Source organism: Pogoniulus pusillus, chromosome 15 (genome assembly GCF_015220805.1).
Source record: "Pogoniulus pusillus isolate bPogPus1 chromosome 15, bPogPus1.pri, whole genome shotgun sequence".
NCBI lineage: Eukaryota > Metazoa > Chordata > Aves > Piciformes > Lybiidae > Pogoniulus > Pogoniulus pusillus.
The window spans coordinates 15,029,059-15,042,423 of record NC_087278.1 but is presented as its reverse complement, the minus strand read 5'-3'; the positions used below and the strand labels follow the sequence as shown (position 1 = coordinate 15,042,423).

At 40.0% G+C, this 13,365-nt stretch overlaps 1 protein-coding gene across 4 annotated transcripts in view; it reads right to left on the bottom strand.

Annotated features, from left to right (window-relative positions):
• KIAA1549 (KIAA1549 ortholog) overlaps positions 1–13,365 on the bottom strand; it is a 156,519-nt gene that overhangs the window by 6,160 nt on the left and 136,994 nt on the right. For 2 of the 4 annotated variants that reach the window (XM_064155473.1, XM_064155474.1), the window contains 4 exons: positions 11,596–11,829; positions 10,566–10,618; positions 6,885–7,030; positions 4,911–5,065 (listed from right to left, as the gene is read on the bottom strand). In XM_064155473.1, coding sequence (XP_064011543.1) covers positions 4,911–5,065; positions 6,885–7,030; positions 10,566–10,618; positions 11,596–11,829 — 588 coding nt within the window. Of the gene's footprint in view, positions 1–4,565; positions 4,671–4,910; positions 5,066–6,884; positions 7,031–10,565; positions 10,619–11,595; positions 11,830–13,365 lie in introns of those variants that run through there. The other 2 variants (XM_064155475.1, XM_064155477.1) reach the window with 2 other exon arrangements.

The following is a 13,365-nucleotide window of genomic DNA, read 5'->3' as shown; positions in this document are numbered from 1 at the left end:
TCTTCCAGCCATCCTGTCTGTAAACAGAGGTACTACTACTACTTTCAGCTTCTCATTCTCCTCTGTCTGGCTTGCCTGCTCAGACTGTGCACGTGTGAGGACCCTGCAGCTGACCAGTGTCCAGGAAAACACTGTCAGCAGAAGCAGCAAGCAGGAGAAAAGTAGTGCAATTGGAAAGATTAGATTTGTCTGCGCTCAACAGCTGTTTTAGAAGTGTGAGAAATGCTATCCCAGTTTAGGAACAACGTTTTTTTTTCAGGGGAGAAATTGGTTAATTCTGCCTTTGTTTGCTAACATGTATTTTCTAACAAAACAAGAGGGAAACAAAATAGAAGCCTGAGTTTATCTGGAAAAAATGTTGCTTACATTAAAACAAAGCACAAATTTACAGTACACTAGGTGGTTTCACTGATTCCCATATGGACACAAATGAGGTACATCTTGGAAATGTAAATTCCAGCTGATATCCCTAAAGCAAGAGTCTGCTCTTGCCTCATATTGCTGAAGGCTGACAGCCAGCCAGAAGAAAGCACTGGACAAAAAGGACTTGAACAGCCTGCTGAGGACACATCTGGAAGCAAAGCAGAGTAATCTCCTTACAAAGGGTCTGCACTGAGGATGAAGGGCAGCTACACACAGCCAAGTTCAGATCACAGTTACCACAACTTAGTAAGCACTAACTTTCTCTGTGGATAAGCCTTAAGCAGTAGCAGAGAGCAATCTGATGAGGGGAGAAAAGACAGCAAGGTCAGCCAGAAGAGGATGTGGGGATGAGGCAGAAGGGAATGAAGGGATTATAAAGCAGAGCCTGGGAAGGATATGGGGGAACTAGAGAAACAGCATTGTGCAGGGAACACAAGGTGCACAAGAATATGTTCCTTAACATCCTCTCATAATATGAATGAATAAAATCTAAGCCATTCTGGATACAGTAAAATAACAGATTATGTCTCTCCTGCACAGCTCATGTACAGCATTCATCATCTACACAGTTAATTTGGGGAGACAGATTAAGAGGAAAAGAGGCTTTAATGGAAGAGTGATAGGCAAAGAAGGTTTTCAAGTAACAACCTGTCACTTTTTCTATAAATTGGAGGTGGTTTTGGTATCAGAAGGAATGAATGGGTCTCTTGATTGTTCAGATTTATTCATTTAGCAGTGAAACCTGAAGCTAATTCATACACGCAGTCTAGAGTCAGCAAACCTGACAAGTACTCAGTGGGTTTATAGAAAAGAGGTGACATAAAAAAATATTAAAAGCAAACATTCCCTGACACAAGTCTTAACAGCAACCCAAATTACGTTCAGGTCACTTTCACATTAAAATGCATTATGTGATTCAGCTCCAGTCTCCAACTGCACTGAATTAGCAGCACAAGAGTGGCTCCTTAAGGAAAGGCAGGAGCAATATCCGATGACTGCAGTGGTTGGGTATTTACTTTAAGGCTATGATGGTCTTTTAAAAACATGTCAGAAACCCAAACGTGTGTTTCTGTGATCCTACATCTAATGTCAGAATTAGGGTGGTTTGACAACTTCCAAAACCAGACTGGTATAGAAACCTAATCTATATTAAATGGTAACAGCAGAGAGTAAAAAAGGTTGGAAGGACTGAGGAATTTTTGCTCCCTTTTTTTTTTTTTTTTGTTACTTTTCATTTATTTTTAACTAAAAGAAATACACATTGATGTGTTCTATAACATTATATATATGTAACCACATTCAGTTTTATACAGCATCTAGAAATTACCTAATTCAATACAGAAAATTCTGGTATAATTAATAGCACTACAAAACAATCGACAAAACCTTTGTACTGAGTCTTCCTTCTTAAGGAATGAAGGTTTATGAGAACACATTGTGAATTTATCTCCACTTAGCAACTCTTGAACCTCTAGCCAATTACAAGTGAATTAATGCATAAACGCACACATGTTGGACACACCTGTATGTATATATAGATATATAACATATCTATTGCAAAACTGAAAAAGTAAGTAGCTAATCAGACATAACTTGTTTTGTGCTGTCATTGAATCTGCATCTGAGTGGCAAAAAGACTGGTTAGGCTGTGCTCAGCTGGACCTGTCAACCAGCATATATCTTACAGTGGCTAGCTAGAGGACATGAGAAACCTCAAGTATGGTGAAGTGCTTTACAGACACCATGGTGGTCAGACAAAGTATATAAAAATACAGTAAAAAAAGACAAGTGTGGCTTGAGTGAGACACTGGAAACATAGAGAAGACCTGGGAGAACAGTGGTGAGCTATAAGTGATTGTAGAGGGATGCCAGGTTGCGGCAGGGAGGTGGAGATATGCAAGACATCATGAACATCTGTAGAAAACCATGTTCATTTGTTCTGCTGTTCAAATGACCATTTGCTCAGTATTTTATTTTGTGCCAGCAAAGGAAATGCTGTAATTATCCTGGTTGCCTGTCTTCTAGATGAATAATTAAGGTGAATTGAGGGTAATCTGCACACTGGCTTTGGGTCAGGAGATACAAGTGAGAGGCCATATTCCAGTGGAAATACTGTGCCATAAGGAACATGCTTGTCATTAAGTTAAAGCTCCTTGACAAGAGGAAAGACACATTCAGAACTTTGTCCTATTGAAGGAATCCAAACTCTGAAGATAATTCTTTAACTGCATGTCTTGGGTCCAGCCAGGATACAGGTTTTGCTTTGTTCTCCCCTGCAAGAAGCTGGGAGGAACCACAATGAAGGTAACCAGCTGGAACAGCCAGCAGAATTTCTATACCACGCTGATGTCACAGAAGCACAGAACGGTAGGGACTGGAGAAAACCTCTGGAGATGATCTAGTTCAACTCCCTTGCTAACTCAGACACCTCAGATCAGGTTACACAGAAACATGTGCCAGCGGGTTTTGAAAGTCTCTAGACAAGGAGACTCCACGACCTCTCTGAGCAGCCTGCTCCAGTGCTGTGTCACCCTCACAGTAAACAAGTTTCTCCTTAAGTTCCAGTGACAGTCGCGCTGCTGTGTAAGGGGAAGGCTGCCCAGGGCAAACTCAGGTGCTTTCAGCAGGCATCAATGGCTAGGCAGGGCAGGATGGGGCAAATGGGTCAGGCCAGGCCATGGCAGTTATGCTGCCTTCTGAATCGCTTGCTTTATGCATTATTCCATCAGTCCTTTGGTGTTAGCCTTATCCTTGTTTGTTTATTCTCTTTGCACTGTTCTATTAAACTCTCCTTATCTCAAGCCATAGGGTTTTGACTTTTTCCTCCCAGTTTTCCTTTCCATCCCACCAGGTAGTGGGAAAGTAGTTGTGTGAGCAGCACACATCTACATCCGAAACAGTTACTGAAAGTGCAAACTGCACTTTGAAAGTTATGTAAGTAACCAATGTCAAAACCAACTCTTTGCATAGCATCTAACTGTCTTTTCAGTCATATGTTAGCAATTCAAGTAATAAAATATTACAAAAGTAATGGCTGAATATGCACTTGGGGGAAAGAGGAGAAAGGCCTATAGAACTAGAAAAGTGATTTTCAGAAGACAGATAAAAAGATGATGCAATAAATGGCAACCTAGAGATACCTTGGAAAATGGAACAGAAGAGACACTAAGATCTCTCATGCGAGCGCTCTCCTAGATGTAAACTGAACATATGGTGTTCTTGCACTTAAAAACCACAGTTCCAAGCACAGACAACAAGGCAAATTAGGCAAATACATCTTTCAGCTTTGTCAGCAGAGTCTCTTAATAGTATCAGTAGGGCTGATCTCTAGTTTGTCTACTTCTCTAAAGTTTTGTGGTGGTCTCTTTAAGTTCATTTGAAGTATTATTTAAGTTCATTTGAAGTATTATTTAAGTTCATTTGAAGTATTATTTAAGTTCATTTGAAGTATTATTTAAGTTCATTTGAAGTATTATTTAAGTTCATTTGAAGTATTATTTAAGTTCATTTGAAGTAGTGGCAGTTCTGTTTCACTACAGACTCAAGATAAGGCCTATCCTGATGCATAAGCCCTTTTAAGATCATGCAATACTGCAAAGCAACTTCAAGAAGTGTGAACACACACTGCCCTAAGTATGCAAAAGAATGCAATCCTTCCTCTCTCAAGGAAGAAAACAGATAAACAATAGTTTAAGCAAAGGAGCAAAAGAAGGAGTATTAATCTGTTGTTCTTAAGAGTACTATGATAATGCTGTCACAGGTCAGTCTGCTTCAGGATGCGAGTGCCTCAAACAAACTAGTAGCAGGTAACTGTGTTTCTCTTGGGAAGGTCATATATGACCTTCAACCTCATACATTTGGTTGACTTAGAAACACCCTGTAGAAGCACCACTGACAAGAGCATGGAATCACAATGGATGCCTGAAAAATGTGTATGTATTAATTTAGCACATTCTGCTGACTGAGGCTAGGAAAATAACTTGTTTAGAAACAACTATACTGTTGCATGCAAGTATGTACCTTACTCCATGGCCCTGACTCCTGCTGTTGCACACTGCTACAGAAGACAAACAAAGTATACCAATATAAAGTAGGACAGTAGTCTGGAACGATTTAATTCAATGTTTTCTACTTACAATGATCTCAAAAACCAGAGGCACATTTCAAAGAAGAAAATGGAAAGCAGTATCCACCTCTGCTGGAGCTCAGAAGCAGAACTGGGTGAACTGCAATTAATGGATGAAGGCCTCAAGTGAGGGAAAAAAAAAAAAGGTTAGGGTAAAGTGAGAGGAAGCAGTCAGAGAGAAGCAAAGGTGAAAGAACAGCAAGCAAAAAGAGCTAACGTGGGTTCAAAGAGCAAAGCAAAGAATGTCAGAAGCAGCGGAAAGTATTCCAGGAGGGAAAGTTCCAAACAGTAATGCAGGAAAAAAAATACCCAAACATATCACTACTTCAGAAACTATGCGAATGTGTAACACAGTACTCACTGCATCTCTCCTAGCATATTCATCCTCTCCACGGTACTGGGGCCACCCTGGCCCCCCCGGCTGGCCATGCCCTGCTCTGCCTGAGGGTATCTCCACTTGTTGACCTCCGATCCTGCTAGCAATTCCCACCTGAGTGAGGTGCTGTATCTGAGAACCTTAAAAGCAAATATTGGTTTTTCATCTTTACACAGTCAAGTTTGTAGGGCAGACAAATGAAAACATAAAACTTTGCTGGAAGCAGGAGACAAGAAGAAAGTGGAGTTTTCATTCTGTGCAATTAACAAAACAAACAAAAAAACTGGCAAAAAGAAGGCTGTCAGTATAGAATAAAGAAGGAAAGGTTACGCCTGTTTCCTGCCGTTCATTTGAGAGTGATGCTTTTCATTGCCACTGCACTGAAAGAAGAGGTTGAGATAAATGCATCTCAGACATGGACTACACTTGATTAAAAAATATGCCAGCCCTTTCCAAACAGTGTTTACTGAAAGCCCTGGCGATGCTTTCATGTAAATTACTTAGCAAAGAGAAGACATTTGCTTCCATGGTACACATTATTTGCATCACACCAGCAAGACCCTAAGTCTCTAGGCTGCTTTCTGTTCCATCTCTTGGAAGAATGAAACACAGGACTTTATACAAGTAGAGTTCTTCTAGGTTTGCTTTATGGTTAAATATTAAGCTACACTGTCGTCGACCAATAAGAAAGCCAGAACACACTGTATCTCCTTCCAGTCTTAAAGCTAACCTCCTCCTTTCTCCTTTCCCTCCCCTCCTGCTGCTTCCAAACACGTGCAATGATAGCCACAATCATTAATTCCAAGAGACACGTAGCAACTTGCCATCTTTCCTCTTTCCTGAATTTCCTCCCACAGGGAAATCAATTTATTTTGTTATTGTTGTGTTTTGTTGATAATTGGAAATGAAACACATTTAAGAAACACACAGATACATAAGAGAAAACTCTTATGGGAGGAAAAGACAAAACCAGTATGATTTACACAACAGATAGTTAGGTTGCTTTCACATTTTCCTCTCAAAACGACACTAATATTTGAAAACATTGACATTTGCCTGCAGTTAAGCTGAAGGATAAGAAGTAATCATCTTAGTTGCCTTCAAACTTTAAAAAAAGAATACACCTGAATGTTTAGAGAATAGTGTGAATCAGACAATAAAATAATCATCATTAAACTGCAGCAGTTGCTACAGCCCTGTCATTTCAATTCATTTAACATTTATGGGGAGAAGGTAGCAGCTATCAAAAGTAGGACTCTGACATGAGGATATAATTTTATCTGTAGTATTTTTTAACTCCCTATGATGAAAACATTTCTCTGGGAGAAAAATTAACTGTGGCATTTCCATAATATAATGGCATTTCCAGAATATAAACTTTTATTCTTAGTATAAGTGTTTGTACTCATTCATGACAGCGCTGATGGGTGCTACGGACATTATCTCACAACCAAATCAGGGAAGGTGATTTCATATGGGACACCAACACTACATACTATCATCAGAAGCGTAGAGATCCTGCTTTTATGTGTATATTTATAGAAAAAGCAATGAGAAATAAAGATGCAGAAAAGTAGCTAAGTAGCAGGCTGATTTGGGATGCATCACAGTTAGCTCATTTAGCACAAAAAACCCCACTCAGCAGTGGAAAGTTAGCATATGTTGTACACTCTCAAACAATTAAGGCATCTTCCATTCTTAGAGAATGTGTGTGTGGGGGGGGGTTGAAAATATCCTGTGTGATTCCCCATGTATGCATATGCATTTAGTAAGATACTAAAAAGGTGGCAAAGCAACATCTTTTCCTGCCAAGATCATTTTTTTTTTTGCAGTGAAGACAAGGACATTTCAAGGGTATCAGCCGAAGAAGAATAACATCTTAATGGTGACCTTGGTGTAAAGGTAGATAAGGAAAAGGATCAGTTATTACAGTGCATATTCAACCTCAGTGATGTGTACCTGCAGTGCTTCCAACTGGTCGTGGCCGTGCCACTGATGGCATTTCCTCTGAGTATATCCCTCTGGAGGAATACGAAACCTCAGGTGGCTGCTGGTCTGGGTGCATTAACTCTGCAGTTTGAAGAAAACCTGGTCCAAAGTTCTGCCTGTGGAAAAGCAAGGACTTATTTTAATCTTAAGTGAATTTTCTCATTAGAAACAGTAAAGCATATGTACCTCATACAACCACTCTTTATGATGCCTTTTAATGTACATCTTAACCTTAAGTGTGGAAGGAAGTAATTATATCTGAGGGATATATTTCTTTTACATGACCAGCATTGTACAGAACAGAATTAGAAGCTCTCACAAAGTGTAAACGCAGGTGGTTTTCACATGTTGTAGTCTCCTCAATGCAGAGAAAAATTCTGCAGATCTTATTTTCCCCTTTGAGTAAAAATAATTTTCAACAGGAAAAAAAAATAAAGGGAATAAAAATAAATCAGTAGTGATTTAGCAGCTTAAACCTCAACAACAAATCTGACTCTTACATAGCTTTTGGTCTAAATCAAACCATACAAACTGCATTTCATGTGTATTTCATGTATAATTGCTGTTTCATCAAGTGTTTTGATAATTCTTCAGTAAATTTTGTAAACATTGCTCTGTGAGATTCATCAGACTGCTGAAAACCATCACTAGCATGTATGAAGAGATGCAATGTACAATAAAAAAAGAATGTTTCCTATAATTCAGGCTGGCACTGGTAGTGGTTGCTATATATTTACTGCAAAGAGCCAACAACAGAAACTGTCATTGATTTAACTTCATTAATTTTGACTTGTAAAAGAAACCTTGCAATACATTCACAGGCCAGAAGTAGAAAAGGAGATGGAAATGCTGCTTTTGCTACACTTTCTATTAACAGATCTTCACCCTGGCATGGAAAGATTGTATTCTAAAAGACTGATGGCAGATGAGTTTTCAAGGATTATTGATTTCTGTCAATATAGTGCAGGTGTGGATGCCCAAACATCAGATGCTGAAGTTACTACCCTACTCTTTCTTGGGCTCCAGGTATGATCAAAGAAGAGAGACATGCTCCTCAAGAGGCATTAAAAGCAAAAGAACAGGTTCACTAAACCATTTTCTGCAGAAGTCTCTCACTGGTGAGTGTAAATGAAGCAAAGCAAAACAAACACTCTAACTCAGGCAAATAAGATTACACAAAGTGAGGACTAGGGGTGAATTCTGTATGCCTTCTACCACAACAGCATCTAAAGTCTAAAGGACTGGAGGAGTTAGGGGTTCAAGCTGCAACAATCCCATCGTGGAAGTGCCAGAATTTCCCCAGCTCTCTCGTGTATGATGCCAGCTGTCCACCTAACAGATCCAGGAGACGTCACTTCCAACCAGATTTTCAAGCTACTTAAAAGAAATGCCTGAATGGGTAGGTAATATTTAACAATACAACTGTTGTGTTAATCACTGTAACCAGCAAAGGCTATGATTATCTGGCCCTTTAAGCCTGCAGCACTGAGATGGAATCTTGTAACTGAGAACTTAGTACATTTTTTTTGATGTTGTCTAAATAAAATATTTCCTCAACAGTACAGCAAATATATTCTTTGTGGCATTTTTTTCAGAGGTCATGACATATATCCTTTATTGCTGACAGGTCTGTACTTGTAAGGGGCACATTTAATAACCCCATCACTCTCTCCAGTCAATTTTCTTTATAGGAGATAAATATAGCTACTCTTTAAAGACAGAGATCAATAGAAGAGTGTAAAAACAGGTTATAGCTCTGAATCTGTATCATACAAAGCTTTCTAGTGCTTCTTGCTATTTCCAAACTAAGATCCCAGTCTTCAATTTATCTTTGCATATTCAAAAAAATTATTAATCCCCAGCTATTTAATTAAATGGGGAGATACTGCTCCAAAATCAATTTTACACCACTAATCCACTATGACTAAGTATCTCTATCTCTGATGCATGATGAAATATTAATTTTCTGGTTAAAGCTGTTTATTGTCCCTTTTGTTTGCCTAGCTGTTATGTAACCCAGGCATTTTACATTTCATTTATTTTACCCAGGTTGGTTCCACCCCATTAGAGATGCTGTCTGCATCTGAGCAGAGAAGGGAACACTACAGTCACCCGACTATTATTCCGTGCATTGGATGTTTAAGCAAATGGACCATGATATTGATACATGCCACCTAAACATACTGACCTCAGGTTCTTTTTCTTCCTCTGACTGGTGCACTGTTTCTACCAATTTGTTTATCCTTATCTCCTGAATTTCAATACAATCACTACTCCACAGCCTACTCCACAATCGTGACAACTCTCTGTTTTCTATTGACTGAACTTCAGGAAACTCTTACAAGTCAATGAAAATTTAAAGGAATTCTTCCTGTTAAGGTCAATGACCTTGCAGATTGTTACCTTGATCTGCTGGCAGTGGCAGAGCCAGCATCTGAAGTGTTAAAAATGATACCCACTCACTTGTAACTTAGAGAAATTTAGTGTGCCCATGCCAAAGGTGGATAGACTTCTGAAGAAAAAATGTCTTGCTGAGGTCATTATACATCACAATTAATTTATCACATTTTCCATTAATGTATAAAAAAACCCAAAGAAAATCCTCAATAACAACTAATTGGTTATGCTTTGTGTTGGTAGTCTCAAAGCTCAATCTTCAAGGTGACCCAAACTACAAAAAATATGTGGCATTTCAACACTGTGTGCTACTTCAAGTGTGCTCCACTCACACTGAAACTGTCACTTTCAGCCAGGACCTAAGTAACAAGATGTGCTTAGAGACTCCTCTTTTTCTAAGTTGTTCTTTCAAAATCAGGTTGTAGAACAATGGATAAAGGAAAGTTCATATACTGTCAAGTTTCCAAGGCAGTGAAGATTTCAGGTGAAATCCAGTGAATGACATGTACACCAGAGAAGATTTCATCTCACATGGTGAGCTGAAAGGAGGTAATGAGAGAAAGCTAAAGGACACCTTTTTACCACCTTGGCTGCCGCAGCATGGAGAGGGTGAGACAACTCTGACCACAGTGGGTACTATGACTCAAGAGTCCAACTTTGTGTGTAGTTAAAACACAGATACCAAATGTGGAATTAACAGTCACCTGGGTCACTGTTTATACAATTCTCCCACAGCAAGGACAGGAGAAGATGGAAAATTGGTTCTTTCCTCCTGGTTTCATAATAATAGGCCTGCAAGGCAAGCTTTCCTGTGAGGGTCACCATGATCTGTAATTTGTTCTCTACTTGGTTAAAAATAGAATGAATCTGTTAGTCATCCAAAAGCTTCTGCGAGTGAGTGTTGCCCTGAGGCTACAGAAACAGGATGAAAGCAAGAGTATTAGGAGAATTACATGCATCTGAGTAACTGTTTCAGACTCTCCAGCAGCTGAAACTCAGTGGTTTACTCAATATTTGGAAGGATATCTCTGTAGCCAAGGGGCTTGAAACACATTTCTTTTAAACTGAGGCTTGGATTCCATACAGCCTGCATATGCCATTCATACTCCCTAAGTAAATTACACAGGATGGGTCTGGAGTCCTGTTACTTCTCACTTATGCAGTACTTTGCATAATAATATACCAGTGCTAGTATGAATTCTGGAGAACTTGCAAGGAGAATAATAAATGACAGTTCTATGAGTGAAAAGCTACCTTGGTAAGAGACCCGGTGCTGTTGGTGGAGTCATTCCAAATTCCACATATCTCTGTCAGGAGAACAAAACAACAAAAAAGTTAAAATCAAAATGCATACTCTGGGAAGTTCACTGTCAGCCTTTTAAGTGATGAATAGCAGAGATCACAAGGCCTCTATGTGGAACTTGACTGCAGTCGTAAGAGCTCAGTTTTACAAACTCAGAAGCACAACAGCTGGGAAACACTGCTACAGTGGGTTAGCAGCCTCTTCTCTCTGATCAGTCTTAACTTAAAAGCCTTTGAAAAATACTGTCTCTCACTTGCACAAGATCAGGGGGTGTTCTCCAACATCTGCTTAGCTTAAAACTTTCAGCAAACCAAGTTTTGCATGTGGAAATCTCTTTATACCTCAACCAGCACCAGACTGCAGCAGAGATACAACAGGGCTCAGGTTCAACAGTCCCATAGCCTTATGAAACATGTACTGAATTGCTGTAGAACTTAAGATGACCCAGAAGATTATCCACATGCCTCAATGCTCCATAAAACACAAAAAATCATACACAGAAGCACTACTCTCCTGTCCCTCACCTCCTGAAAGCATCTGGACACACTACTGAAAAACATGACCTATGCCATTTTTCATTGTCACAATACAAATGAGCACATTTTACTCTTGGACATAAGAGGAATGATCTGTGAAAGATCATAAGTGAGAAGAACAGAAAAGCTACCCTGAAGAACTCCAGATTTCGCTTGTGGTTGGCACGGGAAAAGAATCCAAATGGATTATAAAGCAAGTTTATCCATCTTGGGACTGCCATTTCGGAATTTTCCAGTGTCCAGAAAGCACATCTGTGGTAAGGCCTAATAGCAAGAGCAGAGTAACTGAGCACGGCTAAACTGGTGCTAACTACCTGCCCAGAAAGGCCTTTTCAATTGCATCACTCCCACTGAGTGGCATGTTTCCTGCCGAAATGGGACCATAAGGTAGTCCCCCCTGGGTGCATACCGTTCCCCTCCCTGCAGGAGCAGGAGTGCTGTTTACCGGCTGTCCTGCGGAGACCCCAGGCGGTGTGACAGCTGTGGAGTTGGCTGCTTGGCTGCTGGGAGCCACCAGTGCAAAAGCATCATCCAGCAGCGAGTGCATGGTTTGCCGGGCCTCTTCAATGGATGGCTGTGGTGGGACGTACTGGGAGACTGGGTGGGAAGGTAAGCCAGGGAACTTCCCCAGATCAGTTGAAGATGATGTCTGATGGTCAGGAGGCAAGTCTGGATCCGACTAGTGGAAATTAAAAGGTGAAGGACAGAAATCTTGTGGTTGGCTAGGACGTAATGAAGTCACGCAGTGAGCGTTAACACCACCCAGAAAAGACAACCAGCTCTCTCTACATCTTTGACTTCTTCATAGTTTTAGTAGTTCCAAGAAATCAATTCAGACTTCAGATTACAACTGGCCGCATCAGCACTAATATTAAACAGTTATTATCTCCTAGAAAAGTAATTAGCTACCTGCATGGAACTTGACCTTAGGTGCATTACCGGAATGGGATTCATAAAAACAGCAGCAACACCCAAGGCATGCATCACAGTTACTACCTGGGAATCTTACCATGTGGTCTTAATGTTCATCAATAACAGGAAATTAAATGAGCTTTGCAGCAGATGACTTAGGAACAAGTCCTTTACTATGAGGGTGGTGGAGCACTGGAACAGGTGGCCCAGAGAGGTGGTTGAGGCCCCTTCCCTGGAGACATTCAAGGTGAGGCTTGATGGGGCTCTGGGTGACCTGGTCTACTGGGGATGTTCCTGCTGACTGCAGGGGGCAGACTAGATGACCTCTAGACCCTTCTGGCCCAGACCATTCTATGTCTTATTATCAAAGCTCATTCTTACCAATGCATGCAGACTGCAAAATCAGTCACCAAGACACAGAAACCTTGACTTTATCAGGAGCTTAGCATTCTGAGTAGTCTTGCTACAGGTGCCAAAGTGGCTCAGCTTGCTGTATGACATGTCTTAATTAAACAGCTTCAGATGATAATTCATACTGCTGCAGTGTGACATTAAAATCATCACACTTTGTTTGAAGGCAGAGGGAAGCTGCAGAAATTGACACTGCAGTCACCTGACTGCATATGCAGCTAATAGTAAAATTCTTAACATTACTAAACAATCTTTTAAGATGAAAACTGTCCAGGGGTTTCCCATATTAGCATTAGACTCAGTAAAATCTGCTTAGATGTGGTTAAAGATTCCTAAATACAGTTTGTGACATGGATATGACTGAACAGCAGCATTCTCCAGTGTCTTTGTCTCTTTAGACAGGAAACAAAATTAACTTTCAAGACATTGTACTAGAATTGTTTCCAGTAGCTGTAATACAAAGATGTGTTGCTCTTTCATTAATAATTAATTCTCACATCCTAAATATAAGATCATTTCTCATAAAAGGAATTGAGTCTTCAACTCCATGAGAGCAAAGGAAGAAATTTTCTGTAATGTATGAACATACAACATCCAGCAAACTGGACTAGAGTGAAACTATGCTCAAGATACTGCAGAACACTTTCATGTGCATAATATAGTGACACTAATGAAAACAAGGTTCTTGGTCTTCTTAATATCAAGGAATATTTGGCAGAATTTTACTGCTAAATACTGACAGACTGCCAATGAAATCCTTGTTTCATTTACGTACTAACTACATATGACTGAAATCAGCCATACAGACCACAGTCAGAAGGTGAAAAAACTGACAATGCCACAATTGCCATCACAAATATCAGCACCCTTCTATCATTCAAGAGACATACAT